Source organism: Brassica rapa, chromosome A08 (assembly GCF_000309985.2).
Source record: "Brassica rapa cultivar Chiifu-401-42 chromosome A08, CAAS_Brap_v3.01, whole genome shotgun sequence".
In the NCBI taxonomy this organism is placed as follows: domain Eukaryota; kingdom Viridiplantae; phylum Streptophyta; class Magnoliopsida; order Brassicales; family Brassicaceae; genus Brassica; species Brassica rapa.
In genome coordinates this window covers 14,659,879-14,672,001 of record NC_024802.2, presented here as the reverse complement: position 1 = coordinate 14,672,001, position 12,123 = coordinate 14,659,879, and the positions used below count along the sequence as shown (strand labels likewise).

The 12,123-nt window shown below is 33.7% G+C and overlaps 3 protein-coding genes, 1 long non-coding RNA gene and 3 other non-coding genes across 8 annotated transcripts; 1 reads left to right on the top strand and 6 right to left on the bottom strand.

Annotated features, from left to right (window-relative positions):
• Positions 1-2,961: 2,961 nt before the first annotated feature.
• Positions 2,962-5,424, bottom strand: LOC103834721. Of its 2 annotated transcripts, XR_626547.3 has the most exons (4): positions 5,230-5,424; positions 5,013-5,115; positions 4,713-4,913; positions 2,962-3,277 (listed from the first exon to the last, which is right to left on the bottom strand). It is a non-coding gene; the product is annotated as an uncharacterized LOC103834721 (long non-coding RNA). The 2 variants fall into 2 exon arrangements; XR_626546.3 differs by lacking the exon at positions 2,962-3,277 and having other exon boundaries at positions 3,754-4,913; positions 5,230-5,423.
• A 187-nt stretch (positions 5,425-5,611) lies between these two features.
• LOC103834720 (profilin) lies at positions 5,612-6,812 on the top strand. Its single transcript, XM_009110796.3, has 3 exons — positions 5,612-5,830; positions 6,270-6,407; positions 6,492-6,812. Exons 1-3 carry the CDS (start codon positions 5,699-5,701, stop codon positions 6,624-6,626), a joined length of 405 nt encoding a protein of 134 aa, XP_009109044.1. The 5' UTR covers positions 5,612-5,698; the 3' UTR covers positions 6,627-6,812.
• Positions 6,813-6,969: 157 nt separating this feature from the next.
• On the bottom strand, positions 6,970-10,131 carry LOC103834719 (glucan endo-1,3-beta-glucosidase 12). Its single transcript, XM_009110795.3, has 5 exons — positions 9,756-10,131; positions 8,553-9,389; positions 7,528-8,028; positions 7,412-7,454; positions 6,970-7,343 (listed from the first exon to the last, which is right to left on the bottom strand). Exons 1-5 carry the CDS (start codon positions 9,811-9,813, stop codon positions 7,178-7,180), a joined length of 1,605 nt encoding a protein of 534 aa, XP_009109043.1. The 5' UTR covers positions 9,814-10,131; the 3' UTR covers positions 6,970-7,177.
• Positions 10,132-10,681: 550 nt separating this feature from the next.
• Positions 10,682-12,119, bottom strand: LOC103834718 (60S ribosomal protein L28-2). Its single transcript, XM_009110794.2, has 3 exons — positions 11,860-12,119; positions 11,582-11,745; positions 10,682-10,977 (listed from the first exon to the last, which is right to left on the bottom strand). The coding sequence occupies exons 1-3, from the start codon at positions 12,005-12,007 to the stop codon at positions 10,858-10,860; spliced, it is 432 nt and encodes a 143-aa protein (XP_009109042.1). The 5' UTR covers positions 12,008-12,119; the 3' UTR covers positions 10,682-10,857.
• LOC117127560 lies at positions 11,072-11,169 on the bottom strand. The gene has a single exon (XR_004450580.1). It is a non-coding gene; the product is annotated as a small nucleolar RNA R24 (small nucleolar RNA).
• On the bottom strand, positions 11,236-11,333 carry LOC117127561. The gene has a single exon (XR_004450581.1). It is a non-coding gene; the product is annotated as a small nucleolar RNA R24 (small nucleolar RNA).
• On the bottom strand, positions 11,383-11,480 carry LOC117127559. Its single transcript, XR_004450579.1, has one exon. It is a non-coding gene; the product is annotated as a small nucleolar RNA R24 (small nucleolar RNA).
• Positions 12,120-12,123: the final 4 nt, after the last annotated feature.

Sequence of the window (12,123 nt, the reverse complement as noted above, 5' to 3'; positions counted from 1 at the left end):
AAATATTTATATTCAATTTATGACAATTAAGATCTTATTATAATCTTTTTCAAGAGATTTGTTAGAATTTTAATTTTTTTTAAAAAAAAAATTAAAAGATATAAAAGATATTATGATTAAAGTAGTTAAAAATATTATGTATATTAGCATTAGTGATATACATTTAATATAAAATTTAAATGATGGTCCAAATAAAAATATCACTCATAAAAAAATCATGATTTTTATTTTATTAGAAAACAAATTTGAAAAAAATTAAAATAAATATAAATATTTATTTCTAACAAAATCTTTAAAAATTATTAATAAATATATTTGTAAAATTAATTAATTTCATTTTATTTAAATTTTCGTTTATAAACTAAAACTATATTCAATTTTAATTTCTAATTATATTTTATGATAATTTAAATTAAAACTAACTAATTTTTGAAAGTAAATTTTAAAAGATTCTAAGAAGATTTTAAAAAGATTTTGTTAGAATATTTTAAATATATTCATTTGTTTTTCAAATAAAAAGATAAAGATATTAAAAGATATAATAATGAACTTATGTTAAATATGATATTTTTTAGGAATGGTCCAAACTAAAAAAATCACACATGAAAAGAAGTCATGACTTCTGTTTTAATATATAAGATTGATGAAAACTTAATGTAGTCGTTAATATGTACTATATTGTACATATTCTATCTCTGCGTCACTCAATTTAATGTTATTTTCTTTCTGACAACGTAACTACTCTAATTTTTTAATATCTTCCTTGACCACGTCGCATGTTGCTAGAGTTAGTGCTCTTAACCAGCTTTATGGTGGTATGGTGGTTAATTGCTTTAGAGTCTGAAGAAGTATATTTGTAAAAAGAAAATTGGGTTGAACGTACTTGAGAACAATTGAGCTGAGTGTGAGCCACTCTGTATCTCGGCTTTGGTCCAAACTTTTTAATATAATGGGTTGATAATGCGAAGGGAATTTCTCATTGATCGGATCAGTCGGAACTAAATTCAGCTTACCGATGTACTTAAAGAAAACAAGAAAACAGATTCGTTGCAATGAACTGAGCTTACCATATCCACTGCCGTGCGAAGAGTTTTAGAGGCCTAGGGTAAATTTTAAAAATAAATTTATTTATAACCGTAATGAAAACAATTTTCTAATATGATATATTATTTTCATCAAATACACAAGTCTAATACTGTAAAAGAATAAATTTATAACGTAAATATGTTATATATGTCATATAGAAAAAAATACATGAATTCAAAAAATGAGTTAATTAATTTTCGTAGAAATATTTTTTCTTAAATAAGTCTTAATCACAAATTATTTTAAATTTTGGGGCCTTAAAAACAGTCATATTAATCGGGGCCTGAGACTAGTGTCTTTTTCAATACACTGTAGGCACGCATCTGACCATATCTACTTTTGATTTTTTTTTTGTGTAATTCATGAACATGTGTTTTTACTAAATTGCTGAACTTCCTTTGTTAGATAAAATTTTATTTAGATAATTATTACGTTATATAAAATGCTAATTTTACTTAGTATTTTAGCAATGTAGATGCTCGTATATATTCCGTTGAAATATTGAAATCCAACTCCCCCCACCCTCTTCCACCACTTTATTAAGTTGATAGGCGAGGGAAATTACATAACTCCTACAAATCAGTTATGCTTAAAGCTTTATGTTGGTTATGGAGAGAAGTGAATTCAAGTCTTACAAATAATATCTAATATATAATAAGATATCCTAATATGATTAGTACAAAACATTTTGGAAAGGAACTCAAAAGTATATTGGGAAAATTGTTTTTATAGAGCAAAAAAATGATAATTATGTCCCTTTAGACTAATCTTGTATACTTTATGTTCTATTAGGCTAATTATTTTCAAAATGACAATAATGTCCTTAAAATTGTAATTTTTAAATATAATAAATAATGAATTCGTTTTTTGTATTATTTTTTAAATCGATTTTTTTTAAAATATGAAAGTAAATATTCACAAAAATTTTGTTTCCATATTTTTAGGAACTGATTTCTTATCCGTAGAATACATCTAATCTGTAGAAATCGGTTTCTACAGGTTTTTAGAATAATAGTAATGTGTAGATTTTGATTTCTACATATTTTAGATTTACAGTAAATCTGTAGAAGTCCGTTTCTACGTGTTTTAGATTTATACTAATGTGTATATTTTGATTTTTAAAGATTTTAGCTCGGTAGGTTAAGCGCGGAATGTGTATTCTAAATATTTTTAGAATAGTATTATTTACGTAGATCACATATTCTAAACATTGTAGATTCAATGAAAAAAGTGGATTTCGTTTTCTACTTCGTAGAATGTCATTTCTACTTTAATTAGAACATAATCTGAAATTTATGATTTAAACATTTTTAGAACTGAAAAAAATACCAATAAGTTGATATATATATTTTATCAATAGTTATCATTTTTCCAAAAAAAAATTATTTGTAAAACTATTTATTAAATTTATTTTCAAAAATATTAAAGGGTATTATAGACAAAACTTGCACAAAATATATATTAGTCTAAAAGGACATAGTTATCATTTTTTTGCTCTAAAAAAATAATTTTCCCAAGTATATTTATGCGGACTTGCTTTTTAAGTATAAATTGGATAAAATTGTACTAATCAGATAATAAAAAGTTGGACATAGACTGCAAAAATCACTATAATTGGTACCGTAGCGGGATGACGAAAATCTGCAAAAATACCAAAATACCTCCAAATAGGAATGAAACCATTATGTGGTAGAAATCAAGTTAAAAGTTTCTGAAAGTTTAGTTGTGAGGGGACCATCTTCAAAGTAACTCAAAGTAACTTTACTATTAAAGGTACAAGATGGTGCCAAAATGATTTGTTGAAGGAAAGGACACAAGATGAATGTGGTCCATGGCTTGAACGGGAGAATAAGAGATATCAATCCAAGCCATACATTAGAAGTAAATTCATGCTTTTTTAAACTTAAACTGGACAATATCATATTAGTCGGACAATAATAAAGAGTTGGAAATGGGCCGCATATATCTCAGCAGTTATGAGATTACTTACATGCTCTGTTCTTAAATTTTGATGAATGGAGAAAGAATAGTGCTACTTTGTAGGATACAGACAAGTATATATAAATGTCTGGTCTACATCAACATGTAGTCATGTGACTCATGTCTTATGTGTACGCATGGTTACGAATTGAAGCACGTTTTTCCCACATCTTAACTTGGATTGGTAGCACTTATAAATCCAACCATTGATCTGCATTTATACTTGTTCATATGTGAGAATCGTAATATGAATCATAAATATATTTAGCTCTTATTAATTTAACATAGAAATGTTCAGGAGAGAGTATGTGTGGGTGAAAGATATAGAGATTATTTGCCTTCCAATCGCTCAACTCGTCAAAACATTAGTCAGGGTTTGTAAGAAAAGGTATCAACCCAAATTATTTCCAAAACGCGCCGTTAAACCAAGATAGTTTTGCTAAAAGAATTTTAAGTTACCATAATTCATGAAATAATTATTGTTTTCTTATATGTATTTTTAATCAAACTTAAGCTAAAAAGATAAACTACATACATAAAAAAATTAGATGGATGGCCTAAACCATATGGCAATTTTTGTTGTTGTGACTTCTTGTTGTTGTTAGACCATAAACTCATAGATCCCGAGGATTCCATATATCATTCGGTCTTGGACTTCAAACAACTGATTTCTGGTATTTGTTGTGATAATCCTTTTTAACATATTTATGATTAATAATTTTGTCGATTATTTGACGTAGTTCATAAAGTTCGTATTATCGTATACAATTAGTTGCTTTAGTGGTCTGCATGTCTCATCCAATTAAAAGAACACAACACATCTTCCTATCCTATTCTTATCGGTTTAAAGAACACACCACTTCTTCTTCTGGTCAGCATTTCATTTATCCTGTTCCTATCCAATTAGAAGAACACATCACCTCTTCTTATTTATCTTATAATTCCTTCGTTTAAATTTATTAGAAAAGTTTTTTTTGGGCAAAAGAACTAGACGTAAATTAAAAAACGAATAAGTTATTGATTAAACAACCAAAATATAAAACTAGTATAGAATACAAATATAGCAAATAGGTAAAGTGAAAGAAAAAATCTCTAAAACATTTTGTATTAAAATAGGACGTATACCATCAATACTATATTAAAATAGAAGGAGTATATATATCACCCAATCAAGATATTTAAAAAGTATTTTCTCTAACATTATTTAGTAGATTTTAGAAATATGTATGATATTTTGCTGTATTGGTTATAGAAATTAATTATTTTGATCTTCTTCACATGATAGTTTTCAAATATGTGTCCTAGAAACAGTTTCTTTCTATGTTTCTCTAATCAACATAAACGCTATATCCCATTTTTCAATATCAAAACATTTGTAACAATCAAATAATCATTGTGTTAACATAATCCTCTAATTTTTTCACACGTCATGGCAAAAATGTTCATCTATATATAAAACATTTCAACTAATCATTTTCAGATAATATATGCTCGTTTGTTTTTATAATAATATATACTTAGAACTCTTCCTTTGTTGCTAAAGTATGTATATTTAAATTTATTGGTAGCTCTTTCAGTGTCTTTATAGCTTTTTTGGCTTTGCCAAGTGCAGATGGAAATGGATATATAGAAGAACATGTACGTACTGTGCGCTTGAAGCTTAGCAGGCCATGCAGTATTCAAGAATGCCAACCATTTTGTTTTGTGAAGTACGGGGGGATGGCCTTTGTCTCACAAATAACAAGCCTAGCAAGCCACGCAGTAGTATCTTCTACAAACCTGAACAACTGAAGCTCCAGAAGCAAACTTCTTCTCAAACTTTTTAGATGTGTCATTGAGTTGTATCCCTGATAAACAAACATGTTTAACGCATTAAACAACAATGTACATCCCTTTTAAAAAAGTATATTAGAAGATTTAATGAAGTAATCTCAAGCTCCCTTTACCTATATGAAATGAAATGTTTCGCCAAACAGTCGCTGCGATTACAATTCCCGGTAAGAAATCGGCATGCTACTCTAAACTCCGTCATTCATTATGTATGGATATCTACAGAGTTTGAAAATAAGAGTAGATGAATATGTCTTGTTTGCAATCAAAATCTCGTTCTTATGATTAATTAAAACTGACTCATATTGAAATCACAGAGGATAATAGAGTCACCTCATCCTCACGGCTCACGCATTCGCTTTCACTAACACAGAGGATAATATATGACATATCCTACTTGATTGGAATTTCAGTGATTAATTTCGTGACACAAGCACAACACAAGAGTTTGGTCGGAACAAGAATGAATTGTAATGAGTTGACCAGAATAAAAATATTGTAATTGATTACGAGTAAAAGCAATTTATTGCTTGGAAATTCCGTTGGTGATCGTTCGTTATAAATAGGGATGGAAATAATGATGGAGCTATAACAAAGGCGAGATGTGAGCAAACACTAATTGAAATTATATTTTGAATAATTAAGACGTACGGCTGAGAATTCGTCTACGCGATCAAACGGTTGAAAATCATTCTTGGTGTATTCTTTATTGCTCCCCTATTTATCTGAAGGACGAAGAAGTCCTCACGCTGAACATAACATATCATAACGCAGAAAGAAAACGTTAGGAGAGAAGAAGAAGATGTCGTGGCAAACTTACGTTGATGAACATTTGATGTGTGATGTCGGAGATGGTCAGGGCCATCACCTAGCCGCAGCCGCAATCTTCGGTCATGACGGTAGTGTTTGGGCTCAGAGCGCCAACTTCCCTCAGGTAATTTCATTGTGAATGAAGATTCCCTTTTGATCTATGTTTGGTTTGTAATATATGGTTACATTCGATCGATCTCTAGATCTTGTTGGTATAATCGTTATTCTTGAGTGTTATGTTATTGTATAAACAATGAAGGAGGATCTCATGAGAAGGTCCTTTTATTAAAAAGATGTTTCCGCTTTGATACTAAACCAAGCATTTATTGTTGTCATGGACATTTATATTTTATATGTATTCCAGTTTCACATGATACAAAGCGTTCTTTTGATTTATATATTTCAAACAAAGATGACTGTTCTTTCTTTTTTTGTTAGAAAAACGATAACCCTAAATGTTATGTACTTTCTTCTTCTTCTTTTTTTTTGTTTTTGAACATTAAAATGTTATTTACTTTCTTTGTAATATTCCTTATTCTCTTTATGATGTCATTGATAATTAGTTCAAGGGACAAGAGTTCGCCAATGTAATGAAAGATTTTGATGAACCGGGCCACTTAGCACCCACAGGGTTATTCCTCGCAGGAGCCAAGTATATGGTGATCCAAGGCGAGCCTGGCGCTGTAATCCGTGGCAAGAAGGTAGTGTACCCCATGTTGTTCAAATGTGTATATGTGCATGAATGATCAAAGAACATTATATATTTTGTTGGTTTGACTCGGTAGGGAGCAGGAGGCATAACCATAAAGAAAACAGGACAGTCATGCGTGTTTGGGATCTACGAAGAGCCTGTGACACCAGGACAGTGCAACATGGTCGTCGAGAGGTTGGGTGATTACCTCATCGAACAGGATCTCTAGATCCTCATATCATCAAAACCTATTAGAATGTTCCTCCTTCCACATTTTTTATTTATAAACTTATATTTGGTATTGGGTTTGTGAAGCCTGGTTTTTTTGAGAAAATTTGTGTTTTCCTCTTTTTGTTTTCTTTGGTTTGCTTCATGTTTTGTCAACCATGTTTAATTAATTTGACAGTTTTGGTTATTTTCTCTTGTTTCTTTTTCTTTTGATGAATTGTTCCTTTCTGTCTTTTACATCAATGTTAAAACAATATGACATATATGAAGAATATAATATGTCTTACGATAATTAAATATAACTAACTAGTTTGCCTGTTTAAATGAATCTGCAGCTTAGACGGTTTAGATTGTAGTACTAGTAAATAATTGTCTTTGATCAGTCACTTGTGTCTGTACTTTGAATTGATTACATTTGAACCACACACACAATGCATCACTAAGCTCATCTCTCCAGTTAAGGAATGCAAGAAATTACCGGTACTAAAGTTCTATTAAACTCCGGTTTGGTACACTAACTCAAAACTTCACAGACAAGGTAAACAGTGTCTCTCACCATAGTAGACTCAAACTAACTACAAAGCACGGCAACAGAGCAGAGACTGCAACGGAAACCACCATTTGTCTGATTCCTTCATTGCTCGTTGAAGGCGAAGCCAATGGTGAATCAATGGCAGTTATGTTTCCCGTTATATTACCAGCCATTGTTCTGTTCATTCTGCACAAAACAACAACAACAACATCAGCTATAGTTTTAATCAGAAGTGAGAGAGAGAGAGTACTCACCCATCAGTAGATGGAGCAATCATGTACAGACAGTTACCATAGCCTGCAATGGTGTAGACATTATGAGAACCCAAGTAGGAGACTACAAGGGAAAGTGTATGTATGCAAACACTTACTAGGGTCCTTGTCAACTTCAACACTGACTCCACCAAAGCTGCAATCTAAGCTGCTCCCTCCACTCTGCTGGTAATAAGTATTAAACGCATACGATGCATGCGAGAGAACAGTGTCCGGCTCAAAGCAAGGTTGGTTTGGTTGAACAGCTGAACAATCAACATTCCCTGGACCACAAGCCCAGTCCAACGCGCTCTGCAGCTCAGTCACCGAAGCTTGCGATGAAGCAACACACCATTTCTTGGCTCCTCCTCCTCCTCCTCCAATGGTTACAGTTGAGTTACCGTTGTCACCTGGACTTGGACTAACACCTGTGGTTGAGTTTGATGGAGAGACAGGGCCAGGGACAGCGCTCTCTCCAGTGAAGTCTAAGGCGTAGACACTTGTTCCATTCGCATAGAACATTCCCCAGTTTCTCTCAGACTCCATCCCTGGCTTCCGGTTCTCATTGAACAACGAGAACAAGTACACATCTATCTCCTCCCCAGGCTTTGCAGGAGTACCTAACCAAAGAATCAAAGATAAACAAGTTAGTTTATGTTATGTTTCCACTTTCCATCCCATGCAGTCTCAAATTTGTTTCCCTATGTAAAAAGATATTAACTATACATCTAACAATGCAATAAACTAGTTTTAAAAGTTAATAGAACTACTTATATATGTTTAACGTTTTTTTAAATACAAGCTCTAAAATTAGCAATATATCAAAAATTTGAAGTTATAGATCCTACTTTATATACTTATTTATTTTTTTAATTCTTAATTTTTTTATTTTTACACCTATTCAACCGTTCCACTTGCACATTATTAGATATAGTGTTTATTTAAGTATAAGCTCTAAAATTAGCATTATATCCAAAAATTTAAAGTTTTAGATCCTAATTTATATGTAATTTAAAGTTTTAGATCATAATTTATATATTTTTAATTTTAAATATTCATTTTTACACTTAAACCTATTGGACAGCTCCACTTGCACATTTATTACTCGTCTAGTTTCCATCTATTATGTAACAAGATCAATTACCTGGATCACCAATGACATGGCGTATGAGGTTAGTATTGTAAGCCAGAGCATTATCAGGAGTTGCAGCCGTCTCTTTAGGCGAGCCTTTACTCGGCCACCCCGACTCAGTGACCATAACCTTTACGCTCTTAAAGTTCATAGCCGTCAAGGCGAAATAGACAGCGTCAAGCTGAGCATCAAACATGTTGGAGTAAAGCAAACCCGTCGCAGGGTCAACAACCTGCGAAGACGACTCGAACAAAGCGTACTCCAACTGAACCTTCTCAGCTGAATCTCTGTAAGCGTAGTACGGATACAAGTCAATCATAAAGGGAGAGTCATTCTCCACCAAGAACTCAAGCATCGGTTTCAAGAACGCTGAGTGTTTCTTGCTGAAGGTAGCTGACGAAGGAGGGAACGAGCGTGACAAGATAGCGAGCGAGTGCGAGCTCGAGATCTTGATCTTTTTGTCCAAACCTGCTTTCTTGAGAGCGGTGTGGATGTTTTGCATTGCTGGTAAGACGAGACCGGTGGCGTTGTCCGGGGCTTCGGTTACTTCGAGACCGACGGATATGGAAGTGATTTTGGTGGTTGGGTAGTAAGGGAGGATGTTGTTGCGGAGCCACGTGTCGACGTTGGATTGGAATTGAGCGAATGCGAGTAAGTCGGCGTTGGGGACACCGATCATGAGCTCGATGTTAGTGTTTGCAAAGGCTTTGAGGACGTCTATGTTGTAGTCGTAGATACGGACGAACTTGATGTTGAGGTGTTGGATTAGCTCGGATACTTTGTTGGGGCTTGGGAGGTTGTCTGCGTTGCGTCCGTAACATATCCCTATATTGCTTGCCGCACCAAGCTCTGCAACGGTTTTAAAAAGAGACATTTGAGGTTTCTTCAGAATTTTTTCAGACAGGTTCGAGATTTTTCAGACAAGAACTAAAATGTAGCAGAGATGAACTTAGAAACAGAAAGAAAAGCACAGAACTTTGACATTGAGAAGACCAAAACAATGTAACCTAGAAGAGAGAGATTCTCAAAGCATCTAAAGTAGTTCAATCCTAACAGGTTGGAGATTTTTCAGACAAGAACTAAAGTGTAGCAGAGTTCAACTTAGAACACAATAAAGAACAAAACTTTGGCATCGAGAAGACGAGATAATGTAACCCAGAAGAAGGAACCAGAGGTAAATGCAAACCCAAAAGAGGAATTTGATTAAAGACATACCAAGAAAGGCAAGAATGGAGACACAAGTCCAGAAGATTAGCTTCAGTCTTGTACTCATTTTCTTTCCCTCAGACAAAAGTTTTCTACTCGAGTGAAGTGTTCTACTGAGTTGTATCAAGAAATGCAACGGCTCACTCTCTCAAGAACACTTGTTTGTCTTAAGTAGGGAGCACAGAGTTCTATAGATAGAGGAGAGAAAGATAATGAGTGAGTGTAGGTTGTGCTTTCTCTATCAGAGTTCGGATTCCAGCTGAGAATATTAAATTGGGTTCATAGAAACGTCTCGATTCCGTGGATTAAGCGAGCATGTTTGTTCTCTCTCTCTCTTCGACTGTTGCAGAGTTACTGCTTCCAAGAAGAAACTCTTTTTATTGGAGTAATAATGAATTAAAAATTGTATAAAAGCAAATGCGTTCCAGTGCAGAGAGTACGGACAACAGTGCTCTCCTTTTTATTTTGTTTTTATTTAACGGTCCAATCTTCACTCAAATGCAAGAAAATTGCATTTACCAAAAATAATTTCCAACCTCCAAATACGTTCATTAGAAGTTTAGTTTGAAGCATTCATGTTTTGGGTCTAATTGATCAAGTATTAAGCCACTCCGGTGTGGGACCTCAGAGCAGTTGATTATTGATGTTTTTGGCTTAACACAAATCAGCGCAGAGTGACTTCACCTTTTTCTCTCCAATTAACTTGCAAGCAGTTTTGAGCTGGACATGGTTCTAACGTGGAAGTAGAGTTTTTACTTCCGAGGAATCGCAGAGTCAAAAAAGATTTAACAAGTTCTTGGAATGGCTTCAGATGCTACAAGATATGGCACTCTTTCTTTCACATGTAGATTACATGATCTATATGGCTCGATGTAGGCCAGCTACTACTGATTCTTGCACGCATTGGACTGATGGACACATTCAGCATCCAGTGAAAACAATATTAAAATAGTTTTTAATATCATTTTGTGAGAAAAGGATAACAATGTAGGTGTTTCAAGCAAAACACTCATCTGTCCATAAAAAATCTTTAACCTACAAAGAAGTGTCTGAAACTCTCAAAATAAGAATTTTCAAAGTAAAATGTTCATCCAATGGCGGATTCTTCAATTCAAGCCTGCCTGTTCCTCCTCTTGGGACCAGACTTGGCGACTCTAAGACCCTTGCTGATCACGCTGAGCCTAGCAAGTGCTGCCTTCTTCAAGTCAGGCCTGTAGTAGTTGTCCACAACCTGATAAGATTAAACAATAAATCGATAAATACACTGAAAGACAAAGGAAACAAAAGAAGCAGGGATATAAAAATAGTTCATAGAAAAAAGCAATGTATCTCAGAAGCCAAGCGTAACAAATGTATTTCATAGAAGAAAGACCCCACAAAGGAGTCTTTTCTTCTTACGTGTTAGCTTTCTCATCACTGATAGAAACTAATTTCAAATGTCACAAACAAGTATAGAATCAGTAAATGAACATGAACAGCTAAAGATTATTTATCTCAGAAGCCAAGCGTAACAAATATATTTCATGGAAGAAAGACCCCACAAAGGAGTCTTTTCTTCTTACGTGTTAGCTTTCTCATCACTGATAGAATTTGCAAAACAAATAAATTATTGAGTATACATTATATACTATTATTATTAGCTCAGAAGCCAAGCGTAACAAATATATTTCATAGAAGAGATACCCCACAAAGGAGTTGTCTCTTCTTACGTGTTAGCTTTCTCATCACCGCTCATAAAACCAAAACATTTTAACCACAAGACCGAAAGCTAACCAATCTAGAAAACAACCTATAAGCAATGCCAGACAATTATTGATTAAAGAAAAGATTTATACCTGGTTGGCAACAGCTTTGGCCATCCTAGGGAACTCCTTCTTGAGGACAGACTTGTTAACAGAGAGCTTAGGCTTGTTTTGCTTCTTGGTCTTGGTTGTTCCGAGTACCACACCTTGCTCCTTGTCAGCTACCTGAATGGTCACTGTCTTCTTGTTGGCCAAACCTAAGATCAAATCAAAAAAAGATCCAAACTTTAATCAAAACTCATGAACCCAATATCAAAAGACCCTAACTTTAAGAGTTTATACTACCTAAAGGCAGTAACTTTGTTCATTACCAGAGTGCTTGTAGGAGTTGAGGTTGCAGAGATTGTTGGTCTCCTTGCTGAACTGAACCTTAGCATTGCCTCTGCCGAACTGTTTGACCAAGAAACAGTTGTTTCTCTTTACGATCTCCCAGACCAGCTGTCCTGGAACTGTTGTCATTTCGATGTTAGATGACGGCTGGGTAGAAGGAGACTCGTGCCGTAGTGTTAGGTTAAGACAGTGAGTAATATATATATACACTCTCTGCAAAGCCCTAGTTTTAATTATATAATTGT